Source organism: Lissotriton vulgaris, chromosome 2_1, assembly GCF_964263255.1.
Source record: "Lissotriton vulgaris chromosome 2_1, aLisVul1.2, whole genome shotgun sequence".
NCBI classification, from domain to species: domain Eukaryota; kingdom Metazoa; phylum Chordata; class Amphibia; order Caudata; family Salamandridae; genus Lissotriton; species Lissotriton vulgaris.
Genome location: NC_141687.1, coordinates 1,409,750,900 through 1,409,768,516, shown reverse-complemented (window position 1 = coordinate 1,409,768,516; position 17,617 = coordinate 1,409,750,900). Strand labels below are relative to the sequence as shown.

The window sequence follows — 17,617 nt, the reverse complement described above, 5'->3', positions numbered from 1 at the left end:
CACTCAATTTCATTTTATATACACGTCTACAGAGCACCTTTGCTGACTGATACATTATCTTTGCTACAGAAGAATTTGAATAATTCACCCCATGTTTAGTCTTGGTGTGTGAAAGGACAAAGAGCTTCGCTTGAAAAAACAAGGTAAGAGACAAGTATACAGATCACATAGATTTTAGAGCGAATTTGGGATTTTATGGACAAGTAGAGGCCAGTCCATTACATTTATAAATATATGTGCCATTGGAATATCTGCAATAAGTTAAAAAGCTAGGCTTCAGACTTTTGGGTTTGCATTTATTGTTATTCTTTATAAAGTCATTTTTTTTGTATTCGTAAAACTTTATTTTAGAATGCTTTTTTATGTTGTCTTCATTTGCATTTGTTCGTATTTTTTATTTATTGTTTCTCTCGTGATGTATTCTTATTGCAATTTGCATTTTAAAGGCATGTATCAACTGGGATCAGGTCAGGCTGTGCAGGTAATTCCTCATTTTTGGGAGAGGTTATTTGTTGGATTCATCACATTATTTTCAGCTGCGGACTCGGAAGTAAAAATCTCAAATTAATAAATTAATAGTTTGAGCATTAGCCTTTTGTAATCTTTATGTTGTGCATCTGTGTAATTTAATTCAGGGATGCATTTGGAAAAGCAAGTTAAGTTCCAGAATTATTTTTATTCCTAGTGAATACGTTCCAGAGGAAGTAAGGAATAAGAAGGCCAAGTAAGTAACCTCTGAGGGGATAATCCATCCATCATCAACCAACCCCCACCCACGCATTTTACAAGTGTTTTCTTAAAATGCATCACCAGATTTTGCTCGGTTTAGCATGTGAAAAGGGGGGCCGCTCGGCCCTCCCGCCCACATGGCGGTGCGGCATCCCCCCTCCTCCAGCCTCTCGATGGTGGGGGTTGTCGCGTGGTGATGACACGCGCGGCGCGCCCCACCACCGATAGGTTGATGCCTCCCCCGTGACCCGGAAGCGGCTGGACAGCTTCCGGGGCATGGGGGCGGGTCGACTGGGGGGCGGGCCGGTGACCCCATGGCGAGATAGCCGCATAAGAGGCCCGGGGAGCCAGCTCTCTTTGCCCCTGGCTCGCTCCCCGCTTACCTTGCCGCCCCACGCTCGGGGCTTCTAATTTTCTGTTTATTTATTCCCCCCTTGCAGGATCTTCGGGAGCCCGTCGCGAGTTCCAGTCGTCTTTGTTCTTCCTGGGCAGCGCCGAGTGGCTGTGGACCGTCGCAGTGTGGCTGGCTTCGTTAATCTCCGTGGAGTCGGTGAAGTCAAGGTCCCTTTCGGTGCTTCTTGAGCAAGCGGCACGCTGTAGTCGCAGGAACGAGGTATTTTGTCGGGGTGAGGCTCGGGGTAAGCGGGGCGGAGGAGCAAAGCTCCTTCACAACCGGCGGTGGGCTCGGCCAGTCTCTGCCTCTTGAAACACGTGTGGGGAGCAAATACTTGTAGCGCTGCTCGGATTGACTCGGGCTGTGTGTTTGCGATTGCATAGCACTGCCAAGGTTGCAGGCAGGCTCGAGCTCGAGTAGGAGCTGCATCAGGAAAGCAAAGCAGGGTCGACTAGGGCAGCCCGTGGTGGGGGAGACCCAGTGAATCAGACACAGATTGAAACGTTCGTTTTCGGCAGAGAACACTGGGAAGTTTCTGTTTGGGGGCGAAGCAGGACCCAGCAGGGCAGCCATTGGATGGGAGACCAATAAGGGATTGCATGTTTTAATTGTTCTAAAAGCTTTTTAAAAGGTGCTGCTGTGCTGTAAGTTTTACAATACATGTTCCAATTAACTGGAAGCCTTTTTTAAGGATCCTGATTTAATTTAGCAAATTTAAAGGTTTGATATAATTATTGCTGCTTGTTGTAGGCCTGGGGTTTAGTGATTAAGGCACTGTTTTTCCTTTTTTCGGTTCTACAGGGGCTGGAGCCCCGCAGGTGTGTGCTTGGTGCCCCTTTGCACTGGGTCTATACGGAAGCTTGTACAAGATATTAACATTTGTTTCCCCCTAGGAAGCTTGATTCTGGTGCTCCTTGATTCGGGTGCTTCTTCCTGTGCAGTCAACAGATCGTGGGCGCTGAGGATGGCATCGGACAAGGGACACGCAGGAGATCGGTGGTAAGGGGAGTGAGGCGGGCCTGCACTTCATTGCTTCTGGAGGGCCGCCGGGCTTGAGCCCTTCCTACAAGGGGTTGGCGCTCGCCCACACGCTAAGACTAGCTAGTGTGTTTGCGGTCACAGTTGCATGGTGCTTACGGCCATCTTCACATCCCCCATCTAAAAAGAAGGTACAAGTGCACACGTGCACTCAAATACTTGGTTAGGCTAGGAGTAGAGTGCACTGGGTATTGTGTTAGAATGCCAGGCCCACGAGCCAATAAGAGTGCAGTCAATAAGAGTGCCCGCATGGAGCTAATGATGCAGACTATGATGCGCAAGATGACCGCGATGGATAGGCGCCTCGGTAGAATGGACGAGTTAGGTAGGAGTGTGGCAGAAATTAATCAGAGGTTGGATGGCCCTACGGGACCACAAGACAGGCCAAGAAGGACTATTAATCCGCCGTTGCCTAGAGGTGATTTTGTCACTCCTCCTAAGAGGGGCAAGTCCAAGAAAAGTGTAGGCACAGTGCCCAGGAACACCGCTGAGGGGGAGGGAATGCCAGTAGTAGTGCCGATGGATACTCCCTTAATGCCCCCAATTGCACCGGCGGTCCCAGCTCCTGTTACGCCAGCAGTGCCGGTGGCCCCACTCGGGGTCATTTCCCCTGTCACCCCGTGACCATTGCCCCCATCCCCACTGGGGTCCTAACACCACCGAACAGCTCTGTCCCGGTGGAACTGGCATCCCAGACAGCGGCCGTTTTACCCTGGTTACAGTTGGGGGGGGGGGGGTGTTGCCATCTTCCCAGGATCATTCGGCGGAAGCCTTGAAACTGGTTGAGATGATTAAGTTGGCCAGGGCGAGTGAAGGGGCACCATTGGCACCAATTCCTTCCCACACAGGTTCCTCCAGCGACCAGACGGCTAAGAAGGATGGTGCTACATCGCAAGTCAGTGACAGTGGTAAGGAGGTGGCTTTGCCATTACTAGAGGATGGTGCTATGCCCTCAAGGAGGGACAATTTGTGTCTCAGGCTGTGAAAGATGATCTGGGCAGGCAAATATATCAACATTTTCTCTTTGCTAATTGATAATAGGGAACTTGAATATGCCAAGTCACAAAAGGAATGGATGTTGCCCAGTGAATGGAGAACAGAGTTGGTTAAGTTCAGAGTAGAGGAGACATTTATTAACTGGATGAGGGTCTTTTCTGTGTTCAGTGCCATTACTGCTGAAAGGTCACCCAATTTACACGCAGAAATGGCCTGCTACCAGAGCAGGATTGCCATGTGGAGCGAGAAACACGTGGGGGACGGGTAGAATGAATATGACATTTCATTCAGGAAAGTTTAAGAATTCAATCCCTCTTTAACATGGGATATGGTAGATTCCCTGTCATGGTGCAGCCAGATAACTGGGGGGTCAGCAGCGATGGGGGCAACTAGTGCACAGAAAATATACCAGTCTAAGCCCCAACAGCCCTTTCGGCATGCGCAAGGAAGTGAGGTACCAGGAAAGGGTAAGGGTTGGGGGGGATAAAAAGGGCGTATGTTGGGATTTCAACAAACGGTCCTGCACTAGGGCAGCGGGCACAAGTAAGTTTAAACATGCTTGTGCCTTGTGTGGGCACCCCTCACACCCCGAGGCTTCCTGCAGATTTAAGGGTGGCAACCAGGGGACCAGGGAGAGAAGGAAACCTGAATAGACAAGAGGGGGGTTTAGTATCACACACTCCCATTGATGTCATGGCAATGATTCCCCGGCTGAACAGATACCCAGATCACGCAGCGGCTAAACTACTTCAGGAGGGATTTTCTCAGGGTTTCAGGATACCTGCAGGAGGGTACACAGGTAAGAGTGAGTGTAGGAACCAACTGTCGGTGAGGCATAACCCAGGTGTAGTGGCTGCGAAAATTGAGAAAGAATTACGCCTGGGTAGGATAGCAGGACCTTATGATGAGGTGCCAGTGCTCAACTTTGTTTGTTCCCCACTTGGTGTTGTACCCAAAAAAGAGAAAGGCGAGTTTAGACTCATTCATAATCTCTCAGCCCCAAGGGGGGCATCCTTGAATGATGCTATAGATGAGAATGTCTGCAGTGTAAAATATGCCTCTTTTTAACGAAGCGGTGGAGTTGCTTAGGGGCCTGGGTCCAGGGGCATTGATGGCCAAGTTTGACATAGAGTCAGCATTTCGTCTTCTCCCGGTGCATCAGGGTGATCACCACCTTCTGGGTTTCAAGTTTGGTGGGAAGTATTACATGGACAAATGCATGCCTATGGGTTGTTCTATCTCTTGTGCCTATTTTTTTTTTTCAAAACCATTTTTATTAGGAGTTCGATCAGGTTTAAGCACAGCCCTCCACAATCAGGAGGAGACTGTCAACAGTAGATACAAAAAGACACATCATTGTCATAGCATCGAACCCAGTGCATAAAGCGGATTTTGCCAAGCAACTCCCACCCACCTACCCCAAAACCCCCAACAACCCCGTCCACTACCCACCCCTTATCCCGCCCTAACCCGGTGCACGTGATCATAAGTCAACCATAAGAGAAGGGGTACAAAGGTGGAGCCGGCCAACGGCCTAGGGTGCGGGGTCAACATCCTGTGGCAGTGCATCGTCCATGTCCATAGGGGGGTCAAGAGTCAGGCCCCTATAGTCTGCCCATCGTTTCCATATTCTGAAATGTTTGCGGGGACATCCCCGAGCCTCAAAGACTGGCTGTTCCAAGCCCATGATGAAGTCCAGGCCCGCTCTCCAGGCACTGAGGGGGGGGGGGCTCGCTCGCTCTTCCAGGCCCGTGCCAGGTCCCTCTTCGCCACCACCAATCCCAGCAACAATAAATGGCGCTTGTAGATGTTGCCCCCAACATTTTCTAAGACATGAAGAAGGCCCAACCTAGGCGTACGGGGCAGGTCCCACCCCAACACCTCAGACAGGCAGTCCCAGACCCCGGCCCAGAACCGAGTCAGCCGCACACAGGACCACACAGTGTGAAAGAGGGTGCCTCTCTCCGAGCCACATCTCAGGCATTCCGGGGTTGCAATCAGGCCCGCCCGCCACAAACGGTCCCTTGTGAAATACGCTTGATGTAGGTACTTGAACTGAATAAAGCGGAGGCGGACTGCGATAGCAGCCCCGCGGGGGGATTCAAGGGCCTCTCGCCAATCGTCGTCGTCCAAGGGACCGACATCGGCCTCCCACAGGGCCTTCAAGGTCGAGAGCGAGGGGGAGCAGTGTGTGACCAAGGAGCGGTAAATCTGGGAAACTTTTTTGTCACCCAAATCTCCCATAAACAGTTTCGCCTCTATGGGACTGAAGTCCGGGAGCTGGTCCAGCCCCACCAGGCTAGGAGTAAGAGCGTGGCGAAATTGGAGGTAGCGAAAAAATTGAGACCTGGGCATGTTGAATTCAGCACTAAGATCCTGAAAGGATTTAAGAGTGGCGCCGGAGAGGACATGCCCCAAGGACGAGACCCCTATAGCGTCCCAGCCGTCGAAGCCTTGCAGCGACGCCAGCGCCGGCAGCAGGCCATTACGCCACAACGGAGTCTCCGCCGTCAGTTTACCCCACCAGCCCATGCGGTGCAGAGCCCTCCGCCAGACAGCAAAAACCACCTGAGTGACTCGCGGAAGCAGCCGCCTCCTCCTGGCCGAATACAACAGCGTATGAAGGGAGGCGTCGCCCATTAGAGAGTGTTCCAAGGCATAGGCCGGGTCACAGCGGTCCCCATACCACCACTCGTTGAGCACCAGGAGATGGGAGGCCTGATAGTAGGACAACATATCCGCGGTAGCCAAGCCGCCGCAGTAAGTAGAGAGGAAGCACGTACGAAGCGCCACCCTGGAGGCACCCCCAGCCCATAGGAACCTGCCCAACGCGGAGTCAACACTGCGAAACCACTGTGGATCAATCGGGTAGGGATGATTCTGCAGCTGGTATAGGAGACGGGGCAGGGCCACCATCTTAAAGATGGCCGATCGACCGTAAATGTTAAGAGGCATACGCGTCCACGTCTTGATGTCCAGCTGGACCCGGTCCCAAACCGGTTGAATGTTCCGGCTCCACGCCTCCGCGGGCGAGGCAGATAGGAAAACTCCCAGATACTTCACTCCCTCCACCGCGATCCGAAGGGACTCAGCCCACGGGAATTCCACCGCTCCACCACCCAGCACCCATAGGGTCGACTTGCGTGGGTTAAGAAAGAGCCCCGACGCCTGACCAAAGCCCTGCATCAAGTCCAGAACCCGCGGGCCCGTACGCTGCAGGTCGGTCATAAAGAACAGCACATCGTCCGCATACAAAGCAATGCGGTCTGTATGATCCGCGCTCCAGACAAAGCCGCGATAAAGCGCATCACCGCGGACCCTGGCGGCCAGCGGCTCCATGGCCAGCGCAAAGAGGTACGGGGAAAGCGGACACCCCTGACGCGTGCCCCGAGTCACTGGGAATCGAGCCGAGGCCGCCCCCGAGACCCGCACTGAGGCCGTGACCTCAGTGTAGAGCAGGCGGACGTAAGAGATAAAGACCGGACCGAGGTTCAGCAGGGGCAGAAGGGTGAAGAGGAAAGTCCAGCTGACTGAATCGAAGGCACTATCGATGTCAGCTAGTAACAACGCCGCCTGATCCTCCGAAGCCCCGATCGCATCAATCGCCGCCTATGCCCGCCGTATATTGTGCCGTGTTGCTCGGCGTGGCATAAAGCCAGCCTGATCGGGATGAACAAGGGCAGAGATATGAGGAAGCAAGCGATTTGCGAGCGCCTTGGCCAGAAGCTTGGCCTCGAAGTTAATAAGGGAGATGGGGCGATAAGAGTCGTGGCGGTCCGGTGGCCTTCCCGGCTTCTGGAACACAACGATCTCCGCATGACGCCAGTCCGGTGGGAGGCGGCCCTTCCCGCGCGCCAGCTCCAGGGCACGCAGGTAGTGCGGCCCGAGCAGTAGATGGAACTTCTTATAGAATTCACTGGGAAAGCCGCTCGGTCCCGGTGCCTTGCCCACATTCAGCTGACCCAGCGCTTCCCCGAGTTCTTCAGCCGTCAGGGGGAGATCCAGGGCGTCACGCACCTCATCAGACACAGCAGCGGGGGGGACCAATGCGAGGTATTCCGCAATAGCAGCGGGGGAGAGAGTCTCCTGGGAGGCATATTGACGCCCATAATAGTGTGCGAAGCTCGCGGCCAGAGTGGCCGGGTCAGTAATTGCCACACCTGCGGCATCGACGAGACCCGGGAGCGTGAGGGGCTGCAATGTCTGTTGACAGAGCCGATGGAGCATTGTGCATGACTTGTCGCCCCACTGGTAAACCCGGCTACGGGTGGCCAGCCACGCCTGGCGAGCCTCGTTCAATAAGACCGAAGAGTATGTTTGCTGTGCCGGCAGGAGCCGCCGCAGGGCAACTTCATCCGCCGCATCTCTGTGGCGAGCCTCTAGTTCATCCACCCGCCCCGCCGCCGCGGCAATGCCCTCCAGCCGAGTCCGACGAGCCGAAGCACACCAGGCGAGATCAACACCCCGCAGAGTGGGCTTCATGGCCTCCCAGACAGTCACCGCATCTACACCCACGGCAAGGTTGTCTTGCCAGTATTGGGCGATCGCGCCACGAAGATGCTGGGAATAGTCAGGTCGTTGCAGATGCCACGTGGACATCCGCCATCTGAAGGGCTGGCGCGGTCTATGTAGGTCTATCTGGACTGCCACCGGGGAATGGTCGGAGAGCCCGCGAGGCCGAATCGCCGCCCCTTTAACTCAAGCAAGGAAGGCCCTTGGGACGAACACATAGTCCAGGCGCGAAAGGGAGCCATGGACCGCTGAGACATAGGTGTACTCGCGGCGCTCCGCATGTAAATGCCTCCAGACATCTGCCCACCCCAGCACATCCATCATAGCCCCCAGCCGCGTAGGGGAAGGAACAGGCGCCACCCCAGGCCTCCGCTGCCGATCCACAGCCACATCCACCACATCGTTCCAGTCGCCACCAATCACCGCCAGGGAGTCGGGAAGTTCAGTCCACAAAGCAAATAACCGCTCAGCCAAGGCCCATTGCAGGGGGGGGGGGAGCATAGACACATCCAAACACCACAGGTTCCGCACCAATCTTCCCTTGGACAAACACAAAACGTCCCTGAGGGTCAAGCCACTGACGCTCGTGGGTATATGCCAGCCGCCTATGAATAAGAATGGCTACCCCCCTGGAACCCCTGGCAAACCCAGCATGGAACACCTGGTGGAAGCCAAAGCGCTGGAGACTCAGGGCCTTCGTGCCCAGCATGTGCGTTTCCTGGAGCATGAGCACATCTGCCTGATCCCTCTTGGCCCAGCGAAGTACCGCCCCCCGTTTAATCTTGTCCAAGAGACCCCGGACATTCCAGCTAAGAACATGCATGGAGGCGCCAGAAGGCGCCAAACGAGGGACATCAACCATCATCACGATTCACCCAGCCCCACATTCCCCGGCCCCCGGCCCAGGCCCCACATCCCAAAGTAGCATAGGTCAGAAAGATCACGTGCACCCCAGAGAACAGTACCCCAACACCCACACCCCCCACAACGCCAACCCCACCCCCACTCGCCACCAAACAGCCCCAAACCCCCCACCCCCACCCCAATACTTCAAGAAACAATGAAGTATCTGTCGCGGCATACGGTACGTCAGGCACAAAACAGAGCGCCCAAAGTCAGGCATGCCAATGGATCCCACACAACCCCCTAGCACCAACCAAGCACACACCCAAAAACCTCCCCCAACCCCAACAGGAGGAAGCAGCCCTCAAAACATGCCCCATCCTCCCCCCCCATCAATAAGCACAATCAATAACAATGCAAAATATAGTGCATATGTACACCGGAGTCCCAGCAAGGCACATAAGAGTCAGATAATACTGCACCAGATGAGGTCCGAACCGTCGTGCAGCAGGTTGCCGCCGCAGCAGGCGGCCACAATAGAGATGTAACAGTCAAGGGTCGGTGAACCAAATTCACGACCCCCCGCCAGAGTGATCCGTCTCCGGCTGCGTGTCCCCCAAAAGGGGGTCCCTGGATAGGGACCTCCGCCTCGAACGGGACTTGCGGTGCCGCTTCCCTTTGGCCTGTGGATCGCTCCGCTCCTGAGATGAACTGCGGGAGGAGCCGGAGTGCAGCCCCGGCTGGACGTGTGGCCGAAGCCGGACCGCCTCGTCCGTCCAGGCAAAGACAGCCTCCGGAGAATCAAAGAAGTGAGTCCTCGAGTTGTAGATGACACGGAGGCGGGCCGGGTATAGCAATGAATATTGAAGTTTCAGGCCCCGGAGCTTGGCCTTGGCCGCCAGAAAGGAAAGCCGCTGCTGTTGAACCAACTTGGAATAGTCTGGGAAGATCATAATTTTGCAATTATCAAACAGCAGGGTGTCCTTGAGTCTCGCCTCCCGGAGGATGGCATCCCTGTCGTGGTAATTCAGGATCCGAGCAATGATCGGGCGAGGCCGCTCCCCAGCCGGAGGCTTCTGTGTCAGGGCGCGGTGGGCGCGTTCAACCACAAAACAGCGTGACAGGGTGTCCGGGGGTAACCAGCTCTCCAGCCACTGGGAAAGGAACACATCCATAGGCCCCTTCTCGCATCCCTCCGGAAAGCCCACAAAGCGCAGATTGTTCCGCCGTGCCCGCCCTTCGGCATCCTCCACACGGAGCGCCAGGCCCCGCTGCGTCTGCTCCAGGTCGGCCACTCTCTTCTTCAGGGCATCGACATCGCCTTCCACCGTCGTGACCCTTGTTTCGGCCTCCGTGATGCGAGCAACTGCGTTGCGGAGGTCCTGGCGCAGCAGCATCACGTCGGCGCCCACCGCGCCGATCTTCGCATCCAACATATCACGGGATTGCGTGATGGCCGTTAGCAGCGCTGCATTGTCCGGGCCCGCCGCCTGACTCCCTCCGGCCGCCCCGGCGCCATTCCCGGGGCCGGTGAACTTGTCGATGGGTCCCGTAGTGGCCGTATTGTGACCGCCTTTGCCCCTCGTCATGGCCGCCGGCGGGGTAGGTCGATGATAGACACCCGCTATGGGTCACCCCACGGGAGTAGGTAGCAGATGGGACGTCCACGGCACCACCGTCCCTCGAGTACAGCTCGCCCCAGTTCGTCAAGGGATAGGCCAGGCCCAGGGGGGGGGGGCACACTCCGCCAAGGCGCAGGGACCACCAGGCAAGGGCCCAAGGCTGAATCGCCGGATTGGCGCCACCAGATCGTCCGCCCCAGAGAGCGCCGCTGCCCCACGAGAGCGTCCGGGCCGGCTGTTCAGGATACACTGCTGGTCCACACCACCAACACGTCGGGACCCAACTCCGCTGGGTATGGTCACGAGCCCCTTGTCTCTCGGCTCCAGCGACTCCGCTCCGGCGATGCGGACCAAGATGGATGACTCCCAGCCGGCGTCAGGGCCTCCCGACGGGCAGGAGGAAAATCGAGGCCCCGGCTCACCACGCGGCAGGTAGGCCCAGTATGGACGGCCCCCGAAGATCGCGCCAGCGGGGTTCCGGGGCTCCAGCAACCACACCACCGGGATCCACTAGACTCCAGCAAACTCCTGCACTAGTAGAGACGGGGGAAGAGGGTGTAGGGCAAGGATAAATTAGCGGATAAGGATCGGGCCGGCAGGAGCTCTACAGAGCCGCGTCCGACATCTTCGCCCTCGAAGCCACGCCCCCCCCTCTTGTGCCTATTTTGAGGCGTTCAGTTCCTTCTTGGAATGGGTAATGAGGCAGGCAAACGGGCATCAACAGGTCATGCACTACCTGGATGGCTTTCTCTTCCTTGGCAAGGCTGGGTCTCAGGAGTGTGCGCAGGCACTGCAGGAATTTTGCGTGCTCATGCAGGCTCTTGGGGTCCCGCTGGCGCCAGGAAATTTCTGGGCATTGAAATAGATTCTGTGGAGGGTTGTTTCAGGCTCCCAAAGGAGAAGGTGACAAAATTCAAGGCGGCACTACGCGCGTGCCTGGCCAGAGAGAAGGTCTCTTTACAACAGCTCCAGGAAACAGTGGGCCAATTGAATTTCGCGTTGAGTGATATCAATGGCTCGCCCCTTTTCTTGCTCAATTGCGCAGGCGATGGAAGGTCTGCGAGAAAAACACCACCGCACTAGACTGTCACTTGAGGTTCGCCAGGACATGCAAATATGGATGGCATTTCTGGAGGGCTTCAATGGCAGGGTTGTGTGGTCCGGCCCTGCCCACTACTTCAGCAGAGTTAGGTTTATGGACTGATGCTGCTGGAAGTGTTGGGTTTGGTGCCATCCTTGGAAACAAGTGGGTCACACACAGGTGGACGGACGACTGGGTGTACAGTGAGTTGACAACAAACATTGGCTTTCTGGAGCTGTTCCCCATATGGGTTGCATTGATGGTCTGGCCAGAACATCTGCGCAACAAATCAGTGATATTCTGGTCAGACAACATGACGGTGGTGGAGTGTATTAATCAGCAAGCGGCACACTGTAGGTTCATACTCCGCCTCTTGAAGGAGATTGTGTTGAGGTGCTTGAAATTGAATGTTATATTCAGGGCAAAACATGTGCCAGGTGTCCTTAATAATGCAGCTGATGCACTCTCTCGCCAAAAATTGCAGGTATTCAGGGAACATCTTCCAACAGCAGAACCTACACCGACACACTTCCCGTCAACACTCTGGCAGATTGGTGCCCCAAATTACAGGACCTCGTGGCTGCTAGCTTAGCCCCCAAGACAAGAACAGCGTATGAAGGGGCGTTTGGTTCATATTGTACTTTCTTAGGGCGAGACTGGGAATCCAAATGGGCTCTGGAGAATAGTTTGGCAGATTATCTGGGTAGATTGCACCAGGAGGGTCGCTCAGTGGCAACAGCTAACAGGCATAGGGCAGCTGTCTCCTTCTACGCACAGGCAAAGGGAGTAAAAGACCCAACTAATAGCTTTGTGGTGCGTAAGGGTTTGAGGGGTTGGCGCCGCCTACAGGGCAGCACAGCTGACACTAGGAAACCAATAGGCTTGAGGATGTTGACGGCATTATTGCCTGCATTGCATGACGTCTGTAGTTCAGACTGGGAGATACAATTGTTCAAAGCTGCCTTCACATTGGCCTTCTATGGAGCTCTGAGACTGAGCGAGTTGGTTGCAGCCTCTAAGGCGGATAGTCAGGGAGGGATTCAGTTCCTGAACACAACAATACAGGGAGACACATTGTGGGTGTCAATTTTAAGATCAAAAACTGACCAGGGGGCGCGGGGGAGACTGTGGTACTGCACAGGGCGAGAGGCAATCCTTGCTGCCCAGTACATCATGTGGAAACTTTCATCAAACAGCGAGGTGGATGGTTGGGTGGGCCACTCTTAGTACACGCTGACGGCACTCCTTTAACTAAATACCAGTTCAGAAGAGTCATGGAATTGACTATTACCAGGGTGGGCCTTGACCCAAAGGAATTTGGCACACACTCCTTCAGAATAAGCGCAGTCACTGAGGCAACCACAAGGGGTCTGCATGTGAACAGTGTTAAGAGAATTGGGAGATGGTCATCCAATTGCTACAAACGTTATGTGCGGGTACACGTGTTGTAAAGTACCCAGAAGCTTTGCTGACATTAGGTTGTTTTCTGATTTTTGCAGTTTCTTCGCTCTGTGACGCAGGCGGAAAACTCGCTTCGGGTCATCATCAAGATTCATTGACGACGCATCACAGCGTGAACAATCAGGAACTCAGGACGTGGTAAGGCAGTGTTTGGATTGTTGGTCATTCATATGTGAACCGTGCTAAACATGTCTTTTTTACAGGCAAGGGTAGAAGGGAGCTAGAACACAAAGGATTGTCCATCTCCTTCTTTGGGAGGGGGGGGGGGGGTATCTGCCTCAGTCAGTTTTGGGGATTCTGTGCAGAGTTGGTCGCCCAACATGCAACACCACCGGCGGTGGTAATTCTTCACCTGGGAGGGAATGACCTTGCTAGACTGGGTAGAAGGGTCCTCCTGGAAGAAATCATCTCAGCAGCGGGTTGGGTGAGGAGGGTTTGCCCTGACTGCACTGTAGTTTGGTCTCAGCTGATACCGCGGCTGCAGTGGCGTGGGGGTGCTTCCGTTAGGGCATTGAATCACTCGGTAAAGAGGATCAATACCAAGTTAGAGAAACTTTTCCGAACCACTCACTTACAGACTATCCCACATGGGACCATTTGGAGGGATGAATTGTACTTACAGGATGGGGTCCATTTGACTGAGGCAGGGAATACAATTTGGTGCGATAATATCCTAGCTTTGTTAAAGGGCTTTTGGAGGTAAGGATGACCTTCAGGCAGGAGTTGTGGGGGGGCCAGATCGTCGGGAAACAATGCTGGCCTGTGGCGGTAAGGTCATGATCGGTGAGCAGCAATTTAAGGTCCTGGATGGGCGTCACCATCCACGGAGGGGACGGCCAGGGGGAGGAGCCACTGGTCCCTCCTAGATCTTCAGGGGCAGGTATATCCGCTAGCTGCTAAAAAATGCGGGGGAGGGTTTCACGCTTTCCTTAGGCCAGTAGCCACCCCGCACATACACCATGACGTCAGCATATGACGCAGAGTGTAAGGGCCCTCCTTGTTGGTTAAATGGAGTTCATGATGCCGATGGGGTAGGCAGTCCCCTGTCGCGCATGCGCACCTGTAGGTAAGGGCGTGGTTAGTAGGACTTGACACCGGTTAGTGACCTTGCCGTCGGGCCTGAAATGTTAGAATGCAAAATTCAGACAGGATGTTAGATTTGGATAGGAAACACTCTGTATTAGACTTTTGTTAAGGTTAGCCTTGGATACTTGTCTTCAATACTGTAAATCTAATGTCTGAAATTTTGTTATTCTAACATATTGATGTCATGTTGATATTCATACTTTTATTGTTTTGTATAATAAATACGGCCGGGGGTCCCTGACCCCCCGCCTTCCAAAGACAACTTGCTTATGTGAATCCTTCAAGGTGTGGTGTGGGAAGCTGGGAGGGGCGGGTAGCCAGTCACGGACCATGTGAAAAGGGGGGGCCGCTCGGCCCTCCTGCCCACATGGCGGTGCGGCGCCCCCCCTCCTCCGGCCTCTCGATGGTGGGTTGTGTCGCGTGATGATGACACGCGCAGCGCGCCCCACCACTGATAGGTTGATGCCTCCCCCGTGACCCGGAAGCGGCTGGACAGCTTCCGGGGCATGGGGGCGGGTCGACTGGGGGGCGGGCTGGCTGGGCCGGCGACCCCCCGGCGAGATAGCCACATAAGAGGCCCGGGGAGCGAGCTGGGCGCCCTCTTTGCCCCTGGCTCGCTCCCCGCATACCTCGTCGCCCCACGCTCGGGGCTTCTAATTTTCCCCACCCACCAGCCCCAAAAAGCAAGCTACTAAACAATACTAGTTGTAGGTAATATGTGAGTTGTAACTTAGGCCTTTTTCCCCGTTTCATGTGTAGGCGGTTGGACGTGATTTTATGTACCTAGGCCTTTTTCCCGTTTATAGCTGTGATTGGTTGTGTTCAAATATGGTTTGTGTACTTAGGCCTTTTTCCCGTTTTCTAGCTGTGATTATGTTGTCAATAAAAATGTAATACTATGTGTGCTTAGGCCTTTTTTCCTATTAGTACAGCATGCTTTGGGTACTATTCTGGTTCTAGTTGAGTGTAGTTGTCCTTTAGTGAGGTTTTCTTTTTCTCTAGGTTCATCGTCGTATTTATTAGGGTTGGTCAGGCGGCAAGGTCATGATCGGTGAGCAGCAATTTAAGGTCCATGGGGGGGGCGTCACCATCCACGGAGGGGACGGCCCAGGGGGAGGGGCCACTGGTCCCTCCTAGAACTTCAGGGGCAGGTATATCCGCTAGCTGCTAAAAAATGCGGGGGAGGGAGTCACGCTTTCCTTAGGCCAGTAGCCACCCCGCACATACACCATGACGTCAGCATATGACGCAGAGTGTAAGGGCCCTCCTTGTTGGTTAAATGGAGTTCAAGATGCCGACGGGGTAGGCGGTCCGCTGTCGCGCATGCGCACCTGTAGGTAAGGGCGTGTTAGTAGGACTTGACACCGGTTAGCGACCTTGCCGTCGGGCCGGAAATGTTAGAATGCAAAATTCAGGCAGGATGTTAGATTCGGATAGGAAACACGCTGTATTAGACTTTTGTTAAGGTTAGCCTTGGATACTTGTCTTCAATACTGTAAATCTAATGTCTGAAATTTTGTTATTCTAACATATTGATGTCATGTTGATATTCATACTTTTATTGTTTTGTATAATAAATACAGCCCGGGGGTCCCTAACCCCCCGCCTTCCAAAGACAACTTGCTTATGTGAATCCTTCAAGGTGTGGTGTGGGAAGCTGGGAGGGGCGGGTAAACCAGTCACGGACCATGTGTGTTTACTCCATTTTGGTCTATTCTGTCACATAAGATAAGCAAAGGTTTAAGTGGCTTTTCACACAGCCCAGCCCTGGCATGACAACCAACCATAAATGAACTTGGAAAAAATGTGGCTTCTTGCAAATGTAACTGAATGTTCCAGTGTAAAATTGACTAATTGAACCAATTTTTCAAACTTTTCTGTTGGGGAGGGCGTGATAGGGGGCAGCAACTTTCCAGACCACCCTTTAGAAAGTTGCTCAAATTCATATCACGTACTACACTTGACATTAGCGATGTGATCTGCCCTGGAGGTGGAGGTTGGCAGCATGGTGAAAGTGGATGACGCCAGTTGTGAAAGTAGACTATGGCCTGCTAAGAAATATTTTGTGCACCTGCTTTTCTTAACCAATTAAGCACTGTAAATGGAATGCATTGCTTTAGACATTCAGGGCCCGATTTAGATCTTGTCGGACAGGTTACTCGTCACAACAGTGACAGATATCAGTTCCGCTGAAATGGAAATCCCATTATATCCTGTGGGATTTAAATTTCGGCAGAAGCAACATCCATCACTGTTGTGATGGAGTAACCCGTCCGCCAAGATCAAAGTCAGGCACCTTAGTCTTGTTTATTATTAAGTAGATAACAAATATATCTGATGAAATATTGAGTTATGTGTAAGTCCTGCCATTAGAATATCACAAATGACTCTAGACATAATCTGGCACTAGGCCAAGGTACAAGGTGCCTATGTTGAGAAGAGCAGGAGGAAAGAAACGGTGTGGAGGTGCAGAAGGGGGAGCTAACATAAAGAAGCGGGGAAGGTGGAGAGCAGCATACCGTTCAATGTGTGCAGCATCTAAAGAGGTAAAGCAACAGCTAAGACAACGATTCAATGTTGAATGTTCAATGGTAAACTAAAGGACAAAGAAAATGTAAAGTAGAAACAGGAAAGTGTGTAAAAGCTCCAGACAGGGAGGCCAGCATGAGGCGACATTTTAAAGAGGCTCAAAGAAGACCGAAATAAACTGAAATGCGAAAGGTGAAAAAAATACATATATATTGAAAAATAATGCAAAAATAGAATTTACCAGTCTTCACTTATAACTGGCGCTCCTGACGAAATACAATGGAAAGACAAAGTATGCTTGTCTTTCGGATTCAAATCCAAAATATTAATTTCACAATTTTAGTGTCGGGAGAAAACTTTCACCCTTGTCCTGTCTAACCCTTCAACTCTGTGTGTAAAAACGATGGTTATGAAAGGAGTATGTTTTACTAATACTTTGCATTGCTTTGTCAAGAGGAATTGTAAAAGGAGTTGGAAATAAAGTTCAAACAACAGCAGTGATGTACACTGTAGCTGTGTTGTTCTTAACCTAGCACCACAGCTGCGCTGAACTTTCAAAATCTTTATACCCTACTGTGAGTTTTGCAATCACACAGAACACTGTAAACCTTTAAAGGATGTAACAAGGATCGAGAGAATAGACACCAAACCACTTATGACTTTTGGGTCAGAAAACAATGCTGGCCATTAATACTGCAGCTACTTGCCATGGCAAAATGTCAAGTACAATTTATGAAAATTGCTGTTCATTTCATAATTCTGTCTATACTTAGCAATAACTTTTGTAATTGTTCACAGCACATCATAGTATTGCATTAAAAAATGTGCCTTACCATAGAGATCAGGTCCATGCGGTGTGAGGACATTATACACAACAATGTTGAGAGGTGCTACTACCAATTTGCCATAATAGTAAGAGTCAATAGCAACAAGTGGGGCCTAGAAAGAAAAAACATGTTTTTCAATTGTGCAGTGAATTGGATATACAAAATAAAACACAAACACTGATAGAAATTAAATTGGAGTGCATTCGGCTAGAAATCAGTGAATGTTATTTAAGCTTCTGTATTTATTTTAAACTTCATGGCCACTATAACCATGACATTTTGTGGCACTTACATTCGCCTGTCTCCTTATAGTAATACAAAGTTCACAATTCACCCTTATTTTCTTACTTTAAAACCATTCTTTAATGCTCCAACCACCTAAGGATCTCTAAATCTCAAATAAAATAAACTAAATAAACAGAACCCTACATCCTTTGTTCATCCTCTCAGGGCAAATGTTCTCAACATTGTAGTCAGTGATACTGTAGGAACATTCACC

At 52.4% G+C, this 17,617-nt stretch overlaps 1 protein-coding gene across 2 annotated transcripts in view; it reads right to left on the bottom strand.

The window, feature by feature from the left end:
- Positions 1–17,617, bottom strand: part of ALG9 (ALG9 alpha-1,2-mannosyltransferase) — an 810,763-nt gene that overhangs the window by 718,672 nt on the left and 74,474 nt on the right. For both annotated transcript variants that reach the window (XM_086957174.1, XM_086957175.1), the window contains one exon: positions 17,125–17,230. In XM_086957174.1, the coding sequence (XP_086813300.1) occupies positions 17,125–17,230 (106 nt within the window). The remainder of the gene's footprint in view (positions 1–17,124; positions 17,231–17,617) is intronic.